Genomic DNA, 20552 nt, shown 5'->3' with positions numbered 1-20552 from the left:
ATTACCATAGGCATGATTTTATCATGATTCTCTGTAGAGAGAAAAGCCCTAAAACATGTTTACTCCAAACTCACTGATAACGGAAGTGGGAGGGAAGACGCTGGAAAAACAAACTTTTTGCATTTCAACTCATTTCCCTGGAGCATATTCTGTCGATACTGTTTCAGGAACTCTTCAGTCACCATGAAGCTTCAAACCTGTATAATCAGTGATGACAAATTAGTGATTTTGTTGCTGGACTTTAGAGCACCTTTATTTTAAAACAAGAGCCTTGAAACAAACCTAGCAACTTTTCCAGTGACACCAAAGACCAATCGTTGGCCGCCATCATTCTCAGAGACCAATCGTTGGCCGCCATCGTTCCCAGAAACCAATCGTTTCATTGACCGCCATCGTTCCCAGAGACCAATCGTTGGCCGCCATCGTTCCCAGAGACCAATCGTTGGCCGCCATCGTTCCCAGAGACCAATCGTTGGCCGCCATCGTTCCCAGAGACCAATCGTTGGCCGCCATCGTTCCCAGAGACCAATCGTTGGCCGCCATCGTTCCCAGAGACCAATCGTTGGCCGCCATCGTTCCCAGAGACCAATCGTTGGCCGCCATCGTTCCCAGAGACCAATCGTTGGCCGCCATCGTTCCCAGAGACCAATCGTTGGCCGCCATCGTTCCCAGAGACCAATCGTTGGCCGCCATCGTTCCCAGAGACCAATCGTTGGCCGCCATCGTTCCCAGAGACCAATCGTTGGCCGCCATCGTTCCCAGAGACCAATCGTTGACCGCCATCGTTCCCAGAGACCAATCGTTGACCGCCATTGTTCCCAGAGACCAATCGTTTCGTTGACCACCATTGTTCCCAGAGACCAATCGTTTCGTTGACCACCATCGCTCCCAGAGAAAAGAAAAAAAATCATTGGCTGCCATCATTCCCAGAGACCAATCATTGGCTGCTATCGTTCCCAGAGACCAATCGTTTCATTGACCGCCATCGCTCCCAGAGACCAATTGTTGACCATCATCGTTCCCAGAGACCAATCGTTTCGTTGACCACCATTGTTCCCAGAGGGGGAAAAAAAAAAAACACAAACAAACAAACAAAATCAAATCATCGCTGGCCACCATCATTCCCAGAGGCCAATCGCTGGCCGCCATCGTTCCCAGAGGCCAATCGCTGGCCGCCATCGTTCTCACCGCTGATCACCATCGTTCCCAAAGGCCAACCGTTGATCACCATCGTTCCCAAAGGCCAATCGCTGATCACCATCGTTCCCAAAGGCCAATTGTTGACTACCATCTTTCCCAAAGACTAAATCACCGATCACCATTGTTCCCAGAGACCAATCACTGATCACCATTTTTGCCAATGACCATTCATTGATCACCAGTGATTCCCAAAGACCAATCGCTGATCACCATTTCCTACTGAAGGAATTCAACAACTACCCTGAGACATCAGTTATGAAAGGTTTCCGTGTTCTTTTCAAATTACAGTGGAACGTATTAAACTTCCTCTTTGTGGTAACCCCACATACACTACAGATGCAGTAGATGGAGATTAGGTTACAAAATGGTAGCATATTCCTTTAAAGCACTGCCCAGTAACACAGCACAAAGCTCCTGTAAATCCTTGTCCATCATGTTAACATTTTAGAATGTTTGATGAAGAGTTTAGCGTGTTTTTGGTGTCTCTTACCCCCGGCGCTGCAGGGAAGCTGGGCTGAGGGAGACCTGCCAGTCCCAGCTTGCTGTGAATGGCCGTGGCCGACACGATCTGAGCAGAAGACATGGCCGCCATGCTCTGGAGTGCTTTGTCCTTCACGCTTTGATCCTACAGTGGCACAGGAAAAAGGCTTCAGCCAGAATGAGCAAGCGGTTGTGTACGAGCGTGTGTGTGTGCGCGCGTGTAATGCCGTGAGGGATGCAGCAGAAACGGCTATCGACAGAACACACGCTGCATGCAGAGACAGGAAAGAGAGCAGGCATGCGTTCAATTCACCAGAGGGCCAACTCAGCACAATTTCATACTGTTCCCAATAACATCTCTGCTCTGGATCCAAAAAAAAAAAAACCCAGTGGAGGATTGATAGAAGAATAAAAAGACAGTTCTAGTTGTGCTGGAAGTCAAACCGAACAGATCTGTCGTGCTGAAATACCGTATTTCAAAGGCAAGGAAACGAAAAATCCAGCAGTGCTCAGACGGGGACATGCACCCAGAACCATTAGAAAGAGAAAACGCATACATTCATGCTTTCCTCTTTATTCAGCTGTAAATAAGGCCAGAGCTACTTTAGTCCATTATCAGTGAGACTGAGTGCAGCCTGGTGTGTTATACAGATGTTAAAGCAGAGCACAGACAGCTGGAGCACATCACAGCCATCACGAGAAAACCTCCCAACTCTTTTTTTTTTTTAAGAAGCTTGCTACTATTTCTGGGTTTTTTTTTGCTACTACTTACTCCTAATAGCCAATGCATGTCTCATACAAATTCTGTTGTGCCTCTATTCATAAAATATTATATATATTTCAAACTTGCTTACTTACCATAATAGTGTTTATAGGACAAGGTCATCAGAAAAAAATACATGTTATTTACCAGCTGGGAGGTCTGTATGGTGAAATACCGTGACCGAGGTCTTGAAAGTACTGAGCGAGGCCCTCTGGGCAGAGGTCAGTATTCAAGGCCGAGGTCACGGTATTTCACCATACGGACCGACCTTAAGCTGGTAAATAATATATTTATTTTTTTCTTTACCAAATTCTAACAGAAAACGAGAGAGCCCGAAAGGGAAAACCGAGCCGAGCCGCCATTTTGAATCCTCATTCACGGCAGTAATGCAAATGGCTTCCTCCTCGGTATACAAGTGCACTTCCATGGCAGGAAAAAAAAAAAAAACTACATTTTGCCGCCTATGTAGTCCCCTATTTATACAAAATTGAGTCATTCAGGATTCAGCCATGTGTTTGCTCGGCGTTAGCAAGTTACAGGTTTTTCGCTTTCTCCTGCAATGTTTTATTTAATTTTGTCTTCCTCAGGGAGGTAAAACTCGCTTTCGCTGTGAAGACTGTCGTTATCGCTATCCATGCTGTAAAATTAATGCTATTTTGAATCCTCATTCACGGCTGTAATGCAAATTGCTTCCTCCTCGGTATACAAGTGCACTTCCATGGCAGGAAAAAAAAAACAAACTACATTTTGCTGACTATGTAGTCCCCTATTTATACAAAATTGAGTCATTCAGGATTCAGCCATGTTTTTACTCGGCGTTAGCAACAGTTACAGGTTTTTAGCTTTCTCCTGAAATGTTTTCTTTTATTTCTTCTTCCTCAGGGTAGAAAAACTCGCTTTCGCTGTGAACATTGTCGTTATCGCTATCCATGCTGTAAAATTAATGCTATTATACTGAGAAATGCTGGCAAAAATTTAAGATTTTTGATAATCTTATAAATAACTCTTTTTAAAAAAAAAAAAAAAGATAAATGTTGACAAAAAAAAAAAAAGCTACCATGTTGTTGTTTGTTGTTGTGAACGAGCAAGTCGCCTGAGGTCCGTAACCAGGGTCCGTAACTGGGGTCCATTCCGTAGGATACGGACCCACTTGCCAGCCAATCGGAGCGCAGGATTTGGACCGCGAAAAAAATAATACTAATTATTCCATCAGCAAGAACAGAACTTGGTAAAACAGCTCTCTCACCATACACACCAAAGGTCTGGAATGAACTCAAACACTTTTTAAATCTAGAATCACTTCCATCTTTCAATACTTTTAAAAACCTTTGAATGTCAACTCTGACTGAACAGTGTAATTGTTTTTAACTAGGTGCCCTTTAAGTTGTGTGTCTGTATTAGCTTGTTATTTGTCATATGAAGTGGAATGTCTTGTGTTTTAAGTATGTATAGTACGGGATTTGTGGTGTAGTGTGTAACTTTGTCTTGTTCATGTATTTTGAAACTTTTTGCCGGCAGTCTTGGCCAGGACACCCTGGGAGAAGAGTTATTGTAACTCAATGGGACTTTTCCTCATGAAGCATCATTCTTTATCTCTTTCCATTCCGGATCTATAGGGTACAGTGACCAGACATCCCAGTTTATAAGAGCTAGCGCAAATTACTGTGACTTTAGTCACAGTCTCTATCAAGTTACGAATTACTGCCGTACATCGAGTCAAATGTATTACTAACAACTGCTTTACCTCCAGCTGAAACATCCAGCTCTCACTAAAAAACGACACACTGCTGCTTCGTCACGTCGCAATCATCACAACGTGAGTGCTAGATAATGTAAATATTCGGTTTAGGGGTCGACCGATAATCGGCCTGGCCGATATATCGGGCCGATATTCTGCATTTTTAGGGTTATCGGTATCGGCCATAATTTCCACCGATATGCCGATAACATGCCTTTTTGCAGCCATTTCGTTCCTAACGCGACTGTCACTGCACGTCCTTTCCTGCACTCGCCTCTGAGTTCAAGAACACGGTCCCGCCCACCACAACATCTGATTTGTTTGGCACAAGAGATATAGCCAATCGACACGTGTAGCTAAACACTGAACTGTTTCAAGGTGGCCGTACGGGCACTTGGGCAGAAGCGGCACAAGGGATACAGCCAATCAACACGCGTAGTTAAACGCTGTGAACCGTTTCAAGGCGGCCGTACGGGCACTCGGGCAGAAGCAGATCCCACTTCAAGGTAAGGACACGCTGCTTTTGCCGCAATAAGTCACAAACACACAAGTTGCAAAAGCACAACATCATTATATGTTTACATTCTTCATCTACTACTTGTTAAAACTGTCCATTTGCATCTGTGTAGCCAGGCAAACTTAGCTTACAGAAGGAAGCACTTGAATTAGCCTACAACCAACTAGTCTCGCTGAAACTACATGTAATGCTTCCTTCACTACAATATAATCCTCCTAAATTGGGAATATTAGGCTTGGGCATTAAAAGCATTAGAATGTAGATGGTTACTTGTTAAGTTGTTACATAATAGGGAGTGATAGCTGACTTTATGTTTGATTTTACTTTTTAAAAAATGCTGCAGGCAGCTCCCTACACTTGGTTTGTTATTTAAAAACTACTTGAAGTTGGGAAGTCTTACTTAGTTCTTAATGTAAAAGAATCCAGAGTGTATTTTCATTTATTTTCCACTGAAAATGGTGAGCTGTAATATAGTAGGGAGTGATTTATTTTTTTATTGGTGAATATTTATTTTATTATTATTTTATTTCTCATTTTATTCTAACTAATGTTTGACTTTATTGTACAAATGCTGCTGGCATCTCCCTGCACAAAATTTCATGTTCAATTTTACAATTAAACATACATTTCATGGATATGAAGGTCTGTGTCAGTGTGTGCTATGTTTAATTTCATGAGAATTATAATGTTTACATTTATCGGTTGCACATATCGGTTATCGGCATCCCAATTCCATAATAATCGGTATCGGTATCGGCCCTGAAAAAAAACATATCGGTCGATCCCTAATTCTGTTTATGTTCGTATCGTTGATCTCAACTCTTCCTTTCTGTCTTGAGGTTTCCTCGCAGCAGCAGGAGTGCTTAGACAGAGCTGCAACTTGAGCATGCCGTCCCAACGCTGCGCATCAGTATACAGCACGCCCAAAGCGTCCGTCCGTCCGTCCTGTCCACACCCACACGACTTTACTCGACAGAATCTTGTCAGCCCAAAGAGCAAAGCACCAGCACACATCAGGAGGAGGATAAATACTCACCAAATTAGTGACCTGCACACAAACAGAGGCTCCTTTTAATCACACTGATCTGATCAGACTGCATCAGTTTCAAATATCTGATTATGTTATTATTGTTCAGGCACTTAAAATGGTGGACATGTGGACCATGGAGCGCTCAGCTGACAGTTTCAGTTAGCGTTCGGTCAGTGTTTCAGGAAGGACAGAGAGCTTTGTGTAAAAAGTAGCTTTTTAAGTAATTAAGGAACTCCGTTAGGAATTCAAAGATGATTTCTGAACCTATTGGTGCCAAGTGCCTTTTCTTGATGAACCATGCGTTAATTCATTAATAAGTCCGTTATCATGAAACGTCATTAAATCAGTCAAGATATGTTTGGCATCCAAATACTAGGCATGTACCGATTCATCAAATTCATGATTTCAATTTTCCCACGATATTTTTGAAATATAAATCAAGTTTTATCACAAAAAACGAGTGACATTTATTTTCCTATTCTTTATCAACTTAAATATTCCTTTTGGTAAATGAAATATCAATATCAGGGTGTGTACTCAGTTTTTTTTTAAATCTTCAGTTCATAAAGAAAAGCCAATAGGGTGAGACAATTCTTTTATTTACTACAAACACGATAAGAACAGATGTTTTGACGGCTGCCGTTTTCAGCATCTACTTCACTTTTTGTTAAATTTTTAAAAAAAAAGCAAACTTTTTCATTTTCGTAATAACCAACAATAATAATTTACCCACATTTGTAAAGGTTGGAGTAAAATATAATAGCCTATTAACTAAAATATTAAAGGAATACGCCACCCCCGAGTGAAATTGAGTCAGTCCCTGCAGTCCCTAGAGTTGGATGAGTGAGCCAAAGCGTTTTGTAGCCGACCCAGCCATTGTCCTGATCTGGAAACGTCCCGGTTAGCTTTAGCTTAGCGTAGTCGCTGTAATCCGGCGTGTCCAGCTAGCATTGTCGTTGCAAAAGTGAATCAAATAACTCAAGATTTTTTATAATTATTTCTCATGACGTGTACATTCACATCGAGTACACATATCAATGCAAATTAACACGAAGGGATTTACTAGACCAATTTATATCTGGAACTATTTTCGGCCACAGCACAGGCAAAGCACCGCTGCAGGCGCAAAGACGCCACGCAGCACCTGAAAACCCTGGTTTCCCTGGTAACACTGGTGTATAAGGTATTAGGCAGAGACCCGTCCACCCGTAAATTTGACGGGCAATTGCCGATTTCAACGGGCAAGTATACACACAGACGGATACTGAAACGGACGATAATGCCGAAAATTTTCGCACATGAATACTCCCACATGTCATCCGATAAATCCAGTTATGTTCCGCCCACACACGGACTGGCCATCGGGAGTAGCGGGAGTTTTCCCGGTGGGCTGGTGGTTCAGCGTGGGCCGGCGGAGAAAAAAAACAAAAAAAAAAAACAGTTGCGCGCTGGCCTTTAATATGATAAGCAATGTTAACAGTTTCTTCAACAAACTGTTAACATTGCTTATTACAGTTGCGCGCTGGCCTTTAATATGATAAGCAATGTTAACAGTTTGTTAAAGAAACTGTTAACATTGCTTATCATATTAAAGGCCAGCGCGCAACTGTTTTTTTTTTTTTTTTCTCCGCTGGCCCACACTGAACCACCGGCCCACTGGGAAAACTCCCGCTACTCCCGATGGCCAGTCCGTGTGTGGTTCCGCCATCATTTACAAATCGTAAGAAACACAGTTTAATACGAAAAATACTGAAAACTTGAAATGAAAAATCAGAATATTTCATCGTTTCCGCCATTTTGGCCCGCACTGAATCTTGTAACATGCGGACTGAATAAATCGCGAATTCTGATTGGTCGAAAATTGCCAAACACCCTGCGTTGTAGTTTCCTCTTTCTTGGCGGGAGAACCGCATTTTTTTTTGCTGACTCACTCTTCTGGATCAAGATGAATCCCAACAAACGCCCCAAACTGAATGTGACAAAAACTGATTCGTTTTTCCACAAAAAGACAGAAAAGGTATGTGTGATACATTGATTAACAAGGGGGGTTCATTGGGGTATGGTAAAATAGAATACTGTTGTTTTTTTTTTTTTTATTAAATACTGTAACTAGATCAAAAGATTATATACAATTCATTGTTGTTTATTTTCTTTTCACTTTTGTTACCAAATCAAACACCATACATACATCTGATACATTCAGGAGTGAAACTGAAAAAAATACAAAGTAAAAATATGCAATATTTCTGATCAAAAATTACACGCCATTTCACCCTGAAAATGTCCTAGAATGCAGGAAATGAAGTCTAAATTTCAAAAATTTTCTGGGGGGGCATGCCCCCAGACCCCCCTAGAGGGACTTCGCGCCTGCGGCGCTCGTCTTCGCGCCTGCGGCACTTATCAGGATTATATAAAATATTATTTTTGACTGGTAAATTTCTTTTTCTGCCTAATACCCTACTGGTGTATTGACGGAAGTTGTGGTGCTGCGTGGCGTCTTTGCGCCTGCAGCGGTGCTTTGCCTGTGCTGTGGCCGAAAATAGTTCCAGATATAAATTGGTCTAGTAAATCCCTTCGTGTTAATTTGCATTGATATGTGTACTCGATGTGAATGTACACGTCATGAGAAATAATTATAAAAAATCTTGAGTTATTTGATTCACTTTTGCAACGACAATGCTAGCTGGACACGCCGGATTACAGCGACTACGCTAAGCTAAAGCTAACCGGGACGTTTCCAGATCAGGACAATGGCTGGGTCGGCTACAAAACGCTTTGGCTCACTCATCCAACTCTAGCGACTGCAGGGACTGACTCAATTTCACTCGGGGGTGGTGTATTCCTTTAATATCCATTTTGAATAAAAGGAATAACAAATCGCCCTTTTCTTAATAGACGTTTATAAACATTTGCACTGCCTCCATTTGCGTCTCTTTTTTTTTTTATCTTTCAGCAGTCTGTATAAAGAGAGCTCTAACTTCTTGTTCAATCTATTTGTGTAGAATCACACAACAGCTCTTTACATTTTAGATCTGTTTTTGCTGCATTAAAGCTGTGTTACTTCCACCTACCGTGAAGTCACATGCATTCCCGCTATTGTATGTTATTGCACCTTCTGCTGTCCAAACAATGCAATTACAGCTAGGAAAAACTAGGCGATTACACAGCCTGATAATCATCACGATTCGTTTTTTATTTCATTAATTCGAATCATCAAACTTGTATCGCGGTTTATCGTCGTACAATGTCGTTACATGCCTTCCAAAAACTGACGCTTGATTGAGCATGATGTGAACTACAGACAAAATCATAAATTACACTCCACTGTGGAGTCCAATGAATATAAAAACAGACGTCACAGAGCTACAAACAGCCGTAGCTTGGGCTTGAAGCCGAATCACTTTCCTCCTCAGAACAGTTTGAGGTCAGTTCACAGGAATGTCTTTTTTTTTTTGGGGGGGGGGGGGGGCAATCCCATGGACAGTGGCCTTCTGGAGAGTCAAAGTCAGATACACCTCCACCCCTTTCTTCCAATACCATGGTCTGGCACATTACCAAGGCTGTCAATCACGTCATTCCAAAGTGTAATCCGCAACTTGTTACGATGTAGAATAACGTTTTTAAAAACTAATTTTTGGGGCAAAATTTTTTAAAAATGTGCAGATATCAGCATCGGGAAAACGAACTGCTTGAATGAGAACCGTTTAGATGAGAAAGGTGACAAGGAAATAGGCTACTGAAACACATGGGGATGAGGGGCGGGACTACACATTATACTGCAGCCAGCCAGCAGAGACACTACATATGTGGTGGCTTCACTTTTTAGAGATGTTACACTGATCATTAAAAAAATAAAATAAAATACAGCCACAAAAAAGTGCCAGTCCTAAGCCCCGATAGATCAGGGAGGGTTAGATCAGGAAGGGCATCCGGTGTGAAAACCTATGCCAAATCAAATATGCGTCTCATATATTGGGAAGGATGATCCACTGTGGCAATCCCTAATGGAAGCAGCTGAAATAATAAGATCAGCACACACACACACACACACACAAATTCACTCAGGGAGGAGGCGTGGCCTAAAGTAGTACAGTAGCAGCAGTAGTAATATTAGCAGCAACAGTATTTGTAGCAGTAGAATTAGAAGCAGTAATAGTATTAGTAGTCAAAGTAATATTAGCAGTAGCATTCACAGCAGTATCAATATTAGTAGCAATATCAGTATTAGTAGCAGCACTAATAGGATTAATTAGTAACAGTAATAGTAGGAGTAGCACTAGTAGCAGTAATAGCAGTACTAATATTTTTAGCAGTAACATTATTCATAGCAGCAGTATCAGTATCAGCAGCAGTATTAGTAGCAGCAGTATTAATAGTTGTAGTGGTAGCAGTAGCATTGGTAGTATAAGGAGCAGTAGCAGTAACATTAGTACTATGAGGAGTGTTAGTGGTGGCGATAGTATTAGTACCATGAGGAGTGTTAGTGGCGGCAGCAGTATTAGTAGCAGCAGTATTAGTAGTTGTAGTAGTAGCAGTAGAATTGGTAGTATAAGGAGCAGTAGCAGTGTTGGCAGTAGCAGTAACATTAGTGCTATGAGGAGTGTTAGTGGCAGCAATAGTGTCAGTACTATGAGGAGTGTTAGTGGTGGCAGTAGTATTAGTACCATGAGGAGTGTTAGTGGCAGCAGTAGTATTAGTACTATGAGGAGTGTTAGTGGTAGCAGCAGTGTTAGTACTATGAGGAGTGTTAGTGGTAGCAGTAGTGTTAGTGCCATGAGGAGTGTTAGTGGTAGCAGTAGTATTAGTACTATGAGGAGTGTTAGTGGTAGCAGCTGTATTAGTACTATGAGGAGTGTTAGTGGTAGCAGTAGTGTTAGTACTATGAGGAGTGTTAGTAGTAGCAGTAACATTAGTATTATGAGAAGTGTTAGTAGTAGCAGTAGTATTATTAGTTCCGTGAGGAGTGTTAGTGGTAGCGGTAGCATCAGTGCTATGAGGAGTGTTAGTAGTAGCAGTAGCATTAGTGCTATGATGAGTGTTAGTGGAAGCAGTAGCGTTAGTACTATGAGGAGTATTAGTGGTAGCAGTAGCATTAGTACGATGAGGAGTGTTAGTGGTTGCAGTAGTATTGGTACCATGAGGAGTGTTTGTGGTGGCGGTAGCATTAGTGCTATGAGGAGTGTTGGTGGCAGCAGTAGTATTGGTACTATGATGAGTGTTAGTGGTGGCAGTAGTATTAGTACTGTGAGGAGCATGAGCGGTAGCAGTAGCATTAGTGCTATGAGGAGTGTTAGTAGTGGCAGTAGTACTAGTGCTATGAGGAGTGTTAGTAGTAGCGGCAGTATTAATACTATGAGGAGTGTTAGTGGTGTCAGTAGTGTTAGTTCTATGAGGAGTTTTGGTGGTGGCAGTGGTGTTAGTACTATGAGGAGTGTTAGTGGTAGCAGCTGTATTAGTACTATAAGGAGTGTTCGCAGTAGCATTAGTACTATGAGGAGTGTTAGTAGTAGCAGTAGTACTATGAGGAGTGTTAGTAGTAGCAGTAGGATTAGTACTATGAGGAGTGTTAGTGGTAGCAGTGACATTAGTACTATGGGGGTGTTAGTGGTAGTATTAGTAGTAGTGGTTTTAGTAGCAGTAGTGCTAGCGGCAGTAATGGTGGCAGTAGTATTTGTATCAGCAATGGTAGCAGGAGCATTAGTGGTGTTAGTAGCAATAGCATTAGCTGCAGTAGTATTAGTGCCATTAATAGTAGCAGGAGCATTAGTGGCAGTAATAGTAGCAGGGGTACTAGTAGCGGTAGTATTAGCGGCAGTAGTAGCAGCAGTAGCATTAATGGTGGTGTTGGCAGCAGTAGTGTTGGTGGCAGTAATATTGGAGGCAGGAGCATTAGTAGCAGTAGTATTGGTGGCAGTAATAGTAGCAGTAGTATTAGCGGCAGTATTAGCAGCAGTAGCATTAATAGTGGTGTTAGTAGCAGTAGTGTTGGTGGCAATAATAGCAATAGTATTAGTGGCAGCAGTAGTAGCGGGAGGATTAGTAGTGGTATTAGTAGCAGTATGTTGGTGGCAGCAATAGAAGCAGTAGTATTAGTAACAGTAAAAGTGGCAGGAGTATTAGTAGCAGTAGCAGTAGTGTCAGTGGCATTAATGGCAGTGATAGTAGCAGTAGTGTTAGTGGCAGTAGTATTAGTGGCAGTAATAGTAGCAGTGGTGTTAGTGGCAGCAGTATTAGAGGCAGTAATAGTAGCGGTAGTGTTAGTGGCAGTGATAGTAGCAGTAGTGTTAGTGGCAGTAGCATTGGTGGCAGTAATAGCAGCAGTAGTGTTAGTGGCAGTAATAGTAGCAGTAGTGTTAGTGGCGGTAATAGTAGCAGTAGTGTTAGTGGCAGTAATAGTAGCAGTAGTGTTAGTGGCGGTAATAGTAGCAGTAGTGTTAGTGGCGGTAATATTAGCAGTAGTGTTAGTGGCAGTAATAGTAGCAGTAGTGTTAGTGGCAGTAGTATTGGTGGAAGTAAAAGTAGCAGTAGTGGCAGTAGTATTAGTGGCAGTAGTATTAGTGGCAGTAATAGTAGCGGTGGTGTTAGTGGCAGTGGTATTAGTGGCAGTAATAGCAGCGGTAGTGTTAGTGGCAGTAGTATTAGTGGCAGTAATGGTAGCGGTAGTGTTGGTGGCAGCAGTATTAGTGGCAGTAATAGTAGCGGTGGTGCTAGTGGCAGTAGCAGTAGTATTGGTGGCGGTAATATTAGCAGTAGTTTTAGTGGCAGTAGTATTAGTGGCAGTAATAGTAGCAGTAGTGTTAGTGGCAGTATTATTAGTGGCAGTAATAGCAGTAGTAGTGTTAGTGGCAGTAGTATTGGTGGAAGTAAAAGTAGCAGTAGAAGTAGAAGTAGCAGTGGCATTAGTACCAGCAGCAGTAATAGTAGCAGTAGTATTAGTGGCAGTAACATTAGCAGTAGTACTAGTAGCAGTAATGGTAGCAGTGCTGCTAGAACCAGCAGCAGTAATAGTAGCAGCAGTATTAGTGGCAGTAAAAGTAGCAGTAGTATTAGCGGCAGAAATAGCAGCAGTAGTATTACTGACAGTAAAAGTAGCAGTAGTATTAGTGGCAGCAATGGTAGCAGCAGTATTAGTGGTAGTAAAAGTAGCAGTAGTATTAGCGGCAGTAACAATAGCTGCGGTATTAGTGGCAGCAATAGTAGCAGTAGTATTAGTGGCAGCAAAAGTAGCAGTAGTATTAGTGGCAGCAGTATTAGTGGCAGTAAAGGTAGCAGTAGTATTAGCGGCAGTAATAGCAGCAGTAGTATTAGTGGCAGCAGTGGTAGCAGTAGTATTAGTGGAAGCAAAAGTAGCAGTAGTATTAGTGGCAGTAATAATAGCTGTGGTATTAGTGGCAGTAGTAGTAGCGGTAGTATTAGTGGCAGTAGTATTAGCAGTAGTACTAGTAGCAGTAATAGTAGCAGTGCTATTAATTCCAGCAGCAGTAATAGTAGCAGTAATATTAGTGGCAGTAAAGTAGCAGTAGCATTAGTGGCAGTAATAGTAGCAGTAGTATTAGTGGCAGTAAAAGTAGCAGTAGCATTAGTGGCAGTGGTATCAGTGGCAGTAAAAGTAGCAGTAGTATTAGTGGCAGTAATAGTAGCTGTAGCGTTAGTGACAGTAATAGTAGCAGTAGTATTAGTGGCAGTAGTAGTAGCAGCAGTAGTATTAGTGGCAGTAATGGTAGCAGTGGCATTAGTTCCAGCAGCAGTAATAGTAGCAGTAGTATTAGTGGCAGTAGTCGTAGTAGTGGTACTAGTAGCAGTAATAGTAGCAGTAGTATTAGTGGCAGTAGTCGTAGTAGTGGTACTAGTAGCAGTAATAGTAGCAGTGGTATTAGTACCAGCAGTAGTAATAGTAGCAGTAGTATTAGTGGCAGTAAAAGTAGCGGTAGTATTAGCGGCAGTAATAGCAGCAGTAGTATTAGTGACAGTAAAAGTAGCAGTAGCATTAGTGGCAGCAATGGTAGCAGTAGTATTAGTGGTAGTAAAAGTAGCGGTAGTATTAGTGGCAGTGATAATAGCTGTGGTATTAGTGGCAGTAATAGTAGCAGTAGTATTAGTGGCAGTAAAAGTAGCAGTAGTATTAGTGGCAGTAATTGTAGCAGTAGTATTAGTGGCAGTAGTTTTAGCAGTGGTACCTTTGGCAGTAATAGTAGCAGTGCTATTAATTCCAGCAGCAGTAATAGTAGCAGTAATATTAGTGGCAGTGAAAGTAGCAGTAGCATTAGTGGCAGTAATAGTAGCAGTAGTATTAGTGGCAGTAAAAGTAGCAGTAGCATTAGTGGCAGCAGTATTAGTGGCAGTAAAAGTAGCAGTAGTATTAGCGGCAGTAATAGCAGCAGTAGTATTAGTGGCAGTGAAAGTAGCAGTAGTATTAGTGGCAGCAATGGTAGCGGTAGTATTAGTGGAAGTAAAAGTAGCAGTAGTATTAGTGGCAGTAATAATAGCTGTGGTATTAGCGGCAGTAATAGTAGCAGTAGTATTAGTGGCAGTAGTATTAGCAGTGGTACTAGTTGCAGTAATAGTGGCAGTGCTATTAATTCCAGCAGCAGTAATAGTAGCAGTAATATTAGTGGCAGTAAAAGTAGCAGTAGCATTAGTGGCAGTAGTATTAGTGGCAGTAAAAGTAGCAGTAGCATTAGTGGCAGTAGTATTAGTGGCAGTAAAAGTAGCAGTAGTATTCGTGGCAGTAATAGTAGCTGTAGCATTAGTGACAGTAATAGTAGCAGTAGTAGTAGCAGCAGTAGTATTAGTGGCAGTAATGGTAGCAGTGGCATTAGTTCCAGCAGCAGTAATAGTAGCAGTGGTATTAGTACTAGTAGCAGTAATGGTGGCAGTAGTATTCGTGGCAGTAATAGCAGGCTGTTCCAGTTGTAGTTTAAAATCTGTCCATTACATGTGAAATGTTTGATAATAATTGCCCTCAGTCTTCCACTGTAAGTGAGATTTGAGTAAATGCTTCCTGTTGTTTTCTCACTCCTGAGGAATGCGATTAAATTCTCCTCCACATTAATCACATGTACACTGCAGACACGGTTAAAAGAGATAAAAGCTAAATCACGACGAAGTATTTCTTTCACGTTTCAAAAAAACACTTCGTGTACAATAATCAAGGAGAAAAAGGTTTTCAGCTACTGAGGTAAATGATCCTGCAATGGCTGAAAACAGTTTCATCTTGAAAAAGCACTTCATCTCCTTGTAAGGATTCAATGACTTTCCCGGAGATTTATTTGTGTTTGTTGTAATTTGACTGAATTTAACACACGGCTGTCCTTGTGTTTTATAAAAGTGGCTTCGACACAGCAAGCAGTGTTCACGTTAAAACAATTCAGTCAGTGTGTCCTTACAAGAGCGGCTCCCTCCAAAACAAACACGCTGTTAAACAGAACAGGAAGGAAGAAAAGGACAAACAGGCAGGAGAAAATAACTCCGAGCCAGCCGAGTGCATTCTGAGCCACACACACACACACACACTACAGCGCTAAATACACACACCTTAAGTTTAGCGTGAAGTTCTCTGGATTTCCGCCGGGCCAGAACTTGAATGTGACTGGAGACCTACACACACACACACACACACACACACACACACACACACACACACAGCTAAAGGAAGCATTTCTATTTAACACACCTTAACTAACAGAAAAGATGTTAATACTGTATGTTAAATTATTTATTTATATTTCTTCTGATTAATCAGAAGGTGTTAATTAATTTTCTATAACAGCAGCTCTGTGGCTGTGTGTCCAGTCACACATTTCTATAGAACAAGTGCAGCGCTCCAACCTGTTTTCTCGTTCGCGTCTTTCCAGTCCTCAGTTTGATGTACCTGGCTATCAGTTCATTACGACCTATAAAAGAAACAAGAGGAAGAAGAAAAATACATTAGCAAAAGCTGTGTGTAAAACTTCTCTGACTACATGCTCCAAAGAAATCAGAGTTTAAAAAAATATATATATAATAATAATAATTAAAAAATAAAACCCCAAAACTTTCGAACGCTATTTAACGGTTATTCCATGAAATCGAGTCGTACATGAGCTGATAGCCGACGAGGCGCGTAGCACCGAGTTGTCTATACGCCATGTATGATGAAATTGAGTGGAATGACTGTTTTATTCTATCAACATTCACTGGATTTTGAGAAACGGAGCATTTGTATTTTTTTTTTGCAAATACAATAAATTAAAAACTTTATACAAAACGTCCGACAAAATAATTTCCGCTTAGAATGCAAACAAACTGGTGAAATGACAGGAGCAATTTGTGAAAAATGCTGTAGTAATAATAATAATTATTATTATTATTGAAAAATAAAAAAGATACATTTTTACCATCAAATACTTTCATTCCATATTTTGTTGCTTTTTTTTTTTGGAGTTTTGTTTTCGAGTACAGTTTTTATTTCGTCCTCGGTTGGTTCAGCAACACGCTCCACCATTTTGTCTTTCTCTTCTCATGGTATATGAGCTGATATCCTAGTAGTAGAGTAGCCAATCAGAGTGCGTGATTGCTCATATCCAGTGAACGTGGCTAGAATAATGATTTATACTAGAGGTCTGCGCGGGACAGAATTTTCAGTCCCGTTCCCGCCCGCTCCCGCATTGTGCAGTCCCGCTCCCGCAAAGAATTATCATTTTCGGTCCCGCTCCCGCCTGCCATACTTTGTCCCGCTCCCGCCTGCAAATCCTGCATGATGCAGATTTTCGCGTTATTTCTCACGAAAGTTCTTGTCATTGTTCATGTCATCAACGACAGCTCTTTTAAATTTGAGTGCCCCATCATCTACATGACGTGACACAGTTGTTGGATGGGGCAGAATATCTCGCACATCGAATTTGCCTATTGTGGCTGCCGTGTCAACTAAGTGTTGGGCTAACTGAACTAATCCCCGACCAGCGATCCTGTCATACGGGCGGAGGTCCGCCGCAACAAAATCAACGCATTTCTCCACAGTCTTTGCCTTCAACGCGTCTGTCACTTTTGCGTTGTTCCCTCTGAACTCCAACAATTGTTGTCCTTTAGGACAGTACATACATGGCGATTCAGGCCTGATGTACCTGATTTATAGCCGTTGTATGTCAGAACCTTTTGGCACTTATCACAACAAGCAAAGGGCAGCTGATTTCTCTCTGCGTCGTACACGAGTGAGAACGACTTCCAAATGTCTGATTTCAGGACTCTTGACTTTTTAACGGTGAATGTACCTCTTTTTAAAGCAGCACTTAGTTCTGAAGCACTGTGAGCTTCACTAGAGGAGCTCTGCTCTTCTGCCATGATCGGAGATCTCAAACACGGAAGAGCGGAAAGGAATCGGAAACGTACGCGAGATTAGACCACATCCGCAAATTTAGGCATCTTAAAATGTTTTTATTAATGCCAAATAAAATATCCAGCACAAATTATATATGATAGACATAAATTAATAATTTATAAATTTTATTTTAAACACGTTTTTAGTTAGCGGGACTGCAGCTCATCACCTCTCCCGCCCGCTCCCGCATTGTGCTCTCCCCCTCCCGCCCGCAATGAGCTTTCAAAATTTGTCCCGCACCGCACTGCTTTGCGTCGGGTCCCGCAGGAGTGCAGGGCTCTAATTTATACCTCCTCAGATCTGACTGGTCAGAAAGTTTTGATTAGTTTTCAGTTAAACGGATGTGCTTGTTCTAATATGGTATCGTTTCTATCGTAACAACTAATAGACAGATGATTAAAAATGTTCTTCTTCTGGCTGTTCCTGCTAGGGGTCTCCACAGGGGATAAAGAAGAAGAAGCCTTTATTTTTGTCACATGTACCCTCAAGCACAGTGAAACAACTCCTCTGCATTTAACCCATCTGAAGCAGTGAATACATGCGCACGTGAGCGCACACATACCCAGAGCAGGGGGCAGCTATACTACAGCACCCAGGGAGCAAGTAGGGGTTAGGTGCCTTGCTCAAGGGCACTTCAGCCATTCTTGCTGGTTCAGGGAATCGAACCAGCGACCTTTTAGTCCCAAAGCTGCTTCTCTAACCTTTAGGCCACAGCTTCCCCAACTTCTCTCTATCTCCATATCTTCTTCCATCACACCAATATAACATCTTCATGTCCTCCTTCACCACATCCATAACTCTCATCTTTGGTCTTTCTCGTTTCCTTCTACCTGGCAACTCAATCTCCAGCATTCTTTTCCCAGTATACCCTGGATCTCTCCTCTGTACATGTCCAAACTGTGTCAATCTCGCCTCTCTCACTTTGTCTCCGTGCTGTCCCTCGAATATACTAATTTCTCATCCAATGAGGGTCTCGGCATCTTCAGCTCCGCTCCCTCCAGTTCAGCCTCCTGTATCTCCAAACCGTACAACATCGCTGTTCTTACTACTGTCTCGTACACTTTCCCTTTCACTCTTGCTGGCAACCTTCAGTCACAAATCACTCCTGGCATCCGCCTCTCTTCCATCCATTCCAACCTGCTTGTACTTTCCCCTCACTTCTCATTGCTTTGTACAGTTGACCCCAGATATTTGAACTCATCTGCTTTGACTACGTCAATTCCTTGTCGCTGTACCAATCCACCGTCCTCACCCTCATTCCCGCACATGTACTCCGTCTTTCTCTCTAGCGCACACCTCCATGTCTCTAAATTTTCTTCCACTTGCTCGCTGTTCTCACTACAGATCACAACATCATCTGCAGACATCACTGTCCATGGGGCCTCTTACCAAATGTCACCCTGTCCATTATCACTGCAAACAAGAAAGAGCTTAGTAGCGAGCCCTGGCGCAATCCAACATCCACCTTAAATGCCTCCATCATTCCCACTGCACATCTCACTGTCCTCATACATATCCGGCACCGATCTCACATACTTCACCACCACTCCTGACTTCCTCATGCAGTACCACAGCTCCTCTCTCGGCGGACTCCTCAACAATAAAAATGTTATTGTTAGAACACTCTGAATAGGCTGAAGAGATTTTCTGTTGAGGAGATTTAACAGCTATGGAAGGAGTCTCCAGTTTCAGTCAGGATGTTATCCTCCACATTAAAGACTTCATGACGGAGCAGTTCTTGTGCTGACAAGCTGAGGGCTTTTTTTTTAATTTAAAAAAAATGGAAGTGATGGGAAAAAACAAACAAACAAACAATGAGAAGCTTGTGCCAGAATGACTACTGTCAATCTGCTAAAGTGTAAGTGATAAGAGGAATTACCTTGTTTCATGCCCATATCAAAAAGAAGTATACTTAAGTACATTTCCTTAAGTATACTTTTGTGTGCCAAGTATACTGATATCAATGTACTTACAGTATACTTGGAAGGGTAGTATTTCACTGGGCTGCGACAGCCTGCGACTAGTTGGAGACACAACAATTGCGATAAAATATGCGAATTAGCGACAATTTTCACTTGGAATCACACTGAATTGATATTCGCATATTTTATCGCGATTGTAGTCGCAGGCTGTTGCAGCCCAGTGAGATACACTCGCACTTCCTGTCTCACGGAAACTGACTTGAGAAGGGTTCGCGACGGCCTCACGACACCAGCGACGTATTTGCGGCTGTTTTGAGAGAAATTTTGTCGCACAAATTTTTTGAACATGTTCAAAATTTCAGCAACGAAGGAGTGACACTTTGCGACTCATGCGAGGAAATTGAGAAGCCCCGCGAATGTTTCAAGACACTTTTGAAACACTCTCGCGAATGACGTTCGCAATTTGTCGCAGCCCAGTGAGATACAGGCTTAAATAAACTAATCTAATACTTCTTGGGACTAAATTGGCCCACTTTTAGTTTATAAAAAGTTGAGTCTAAGAGAAATAAATTCAGTATGCAACTAGTATTTATTTCGTACTGCAAGTATACCACAAGTAAACTTATATACTAATAGTTTGCTAATTCTATACTTGTAGTCCACTCTTTAGTTTACAAAAGCATACTTCATAGTACGAGTTTACTTGTTTTATACTTCTAGTCCACTTTTTAGTTTACTAAAGTATACTTTGCAGTATACTGGAAATACACTACTGGTTTACTCACTACACACTTCTAGTCCACTTTTTAGTTTATAAAAGTATTAGTATTAGTAATAATTAGTAATAATAGAAATATGCTATTGGTTGACTTGCTACACACTTCTAGTCTAAAAATATATACTTTATAGCATATTGGAAATACACTATTAGTTACTGGTTATATACTTCTAGTTCACTTTTTAGTTTATAAAAGTATACTTTGCAGTATACTGGAAATATACTATTGGTTTACTCGCTACACACTTCTAGTCCACTTTTTGGTTTATAAAAGTATACTTTACAGCATATTGGAAATATACTATTAGTTACGGGTTATATACATCTAATCCACTCTTTAGCTTACAAAAGCATACTTTATAGTATACTGGAATATACAATGAGTTTACTTGTTTTATGCTTCTAGTCCACTTTTTAGTTTACTAAAAGTATACTTTGCAGTATGCTGGAAATATACTACTGGTTTACTCGCTACACACTTCTAGTCCACTTCTTAGTTTACTGAAGTATACTTTGCAGTATACTGGAAATATGCTATTGGTTTACTTGCTACACACTTCTAGTCTACTTTTTGGTTTAAAAATATATACTTTACAGCATATTGGAAATACACTATTAGTTACTGGTTATATACTTCTAGTTCACTTTTTAGTTTGTAAAAGTATACTTTGCAGTATACTGGAAATATACTATTGGTTTACTCACTACACACTTCTAGTCCACTTTTTGGTTTATAAAAGTATACTTTATAGCATATTGGAAATATAC

General features: G+C 41.3%; 1 protein-coding gene across 5 annotated transcripts in view; it reads right to left on the bottom strand.

The window, feature by feature from the left end:
• Window positions 1-20552, bottom strand: part of tead1a (TEA domain family member 1a) — a 228495-nt gene that overhangs the window by 44827 nt on the left and 163116 nt on the right. For 4 of the 5 annotated variants that reach the window (XM_060928321.1, XM_060928318.1, XM_060928322.1 and 1 more), the window contains 4 exons: window positions 15557-15621; window positions 15263-15325; window positions 5735-5746; window positions 1691-1825 (listed from right to left, as the gene is read on the bottom strand). In XM_060928321.1, the coding sequence (XP_060784304.1) occupies window positions 1691-1825; window positions 5735-5746; window positions 15263-15325; window positions 15557-15621 (275 nt within the window). The remainder of the gene's footprint in view (window positions 1-1690; window positions 1826-5734; window positions 5747-15262; window positions 15326-15556; window positions 15622-20552) is intronic. The other variant, XM_060928320.1, reaches the window with a different exon arrangement.

Source organism: Neoarius graeffei, chromosome 8 (genome assembly GCF_027579695.1).
Source record: "Neoarius graeffei isolate fNeoGra1 chromosome 8, fNeoGra1.pri, whole genome shotgun sequence".
Classification (NCBI taxonomy): Eukaryota; Metazoa; Chordata; class Actinopteri; order Siluriformes; family Ariidae; genus Neoarius; species Neoarius graeffei.
Note: the sequence above shows the minus strand (reverse complement) of the source record. Positions and strands in the feature narration are given on the sequence as shown.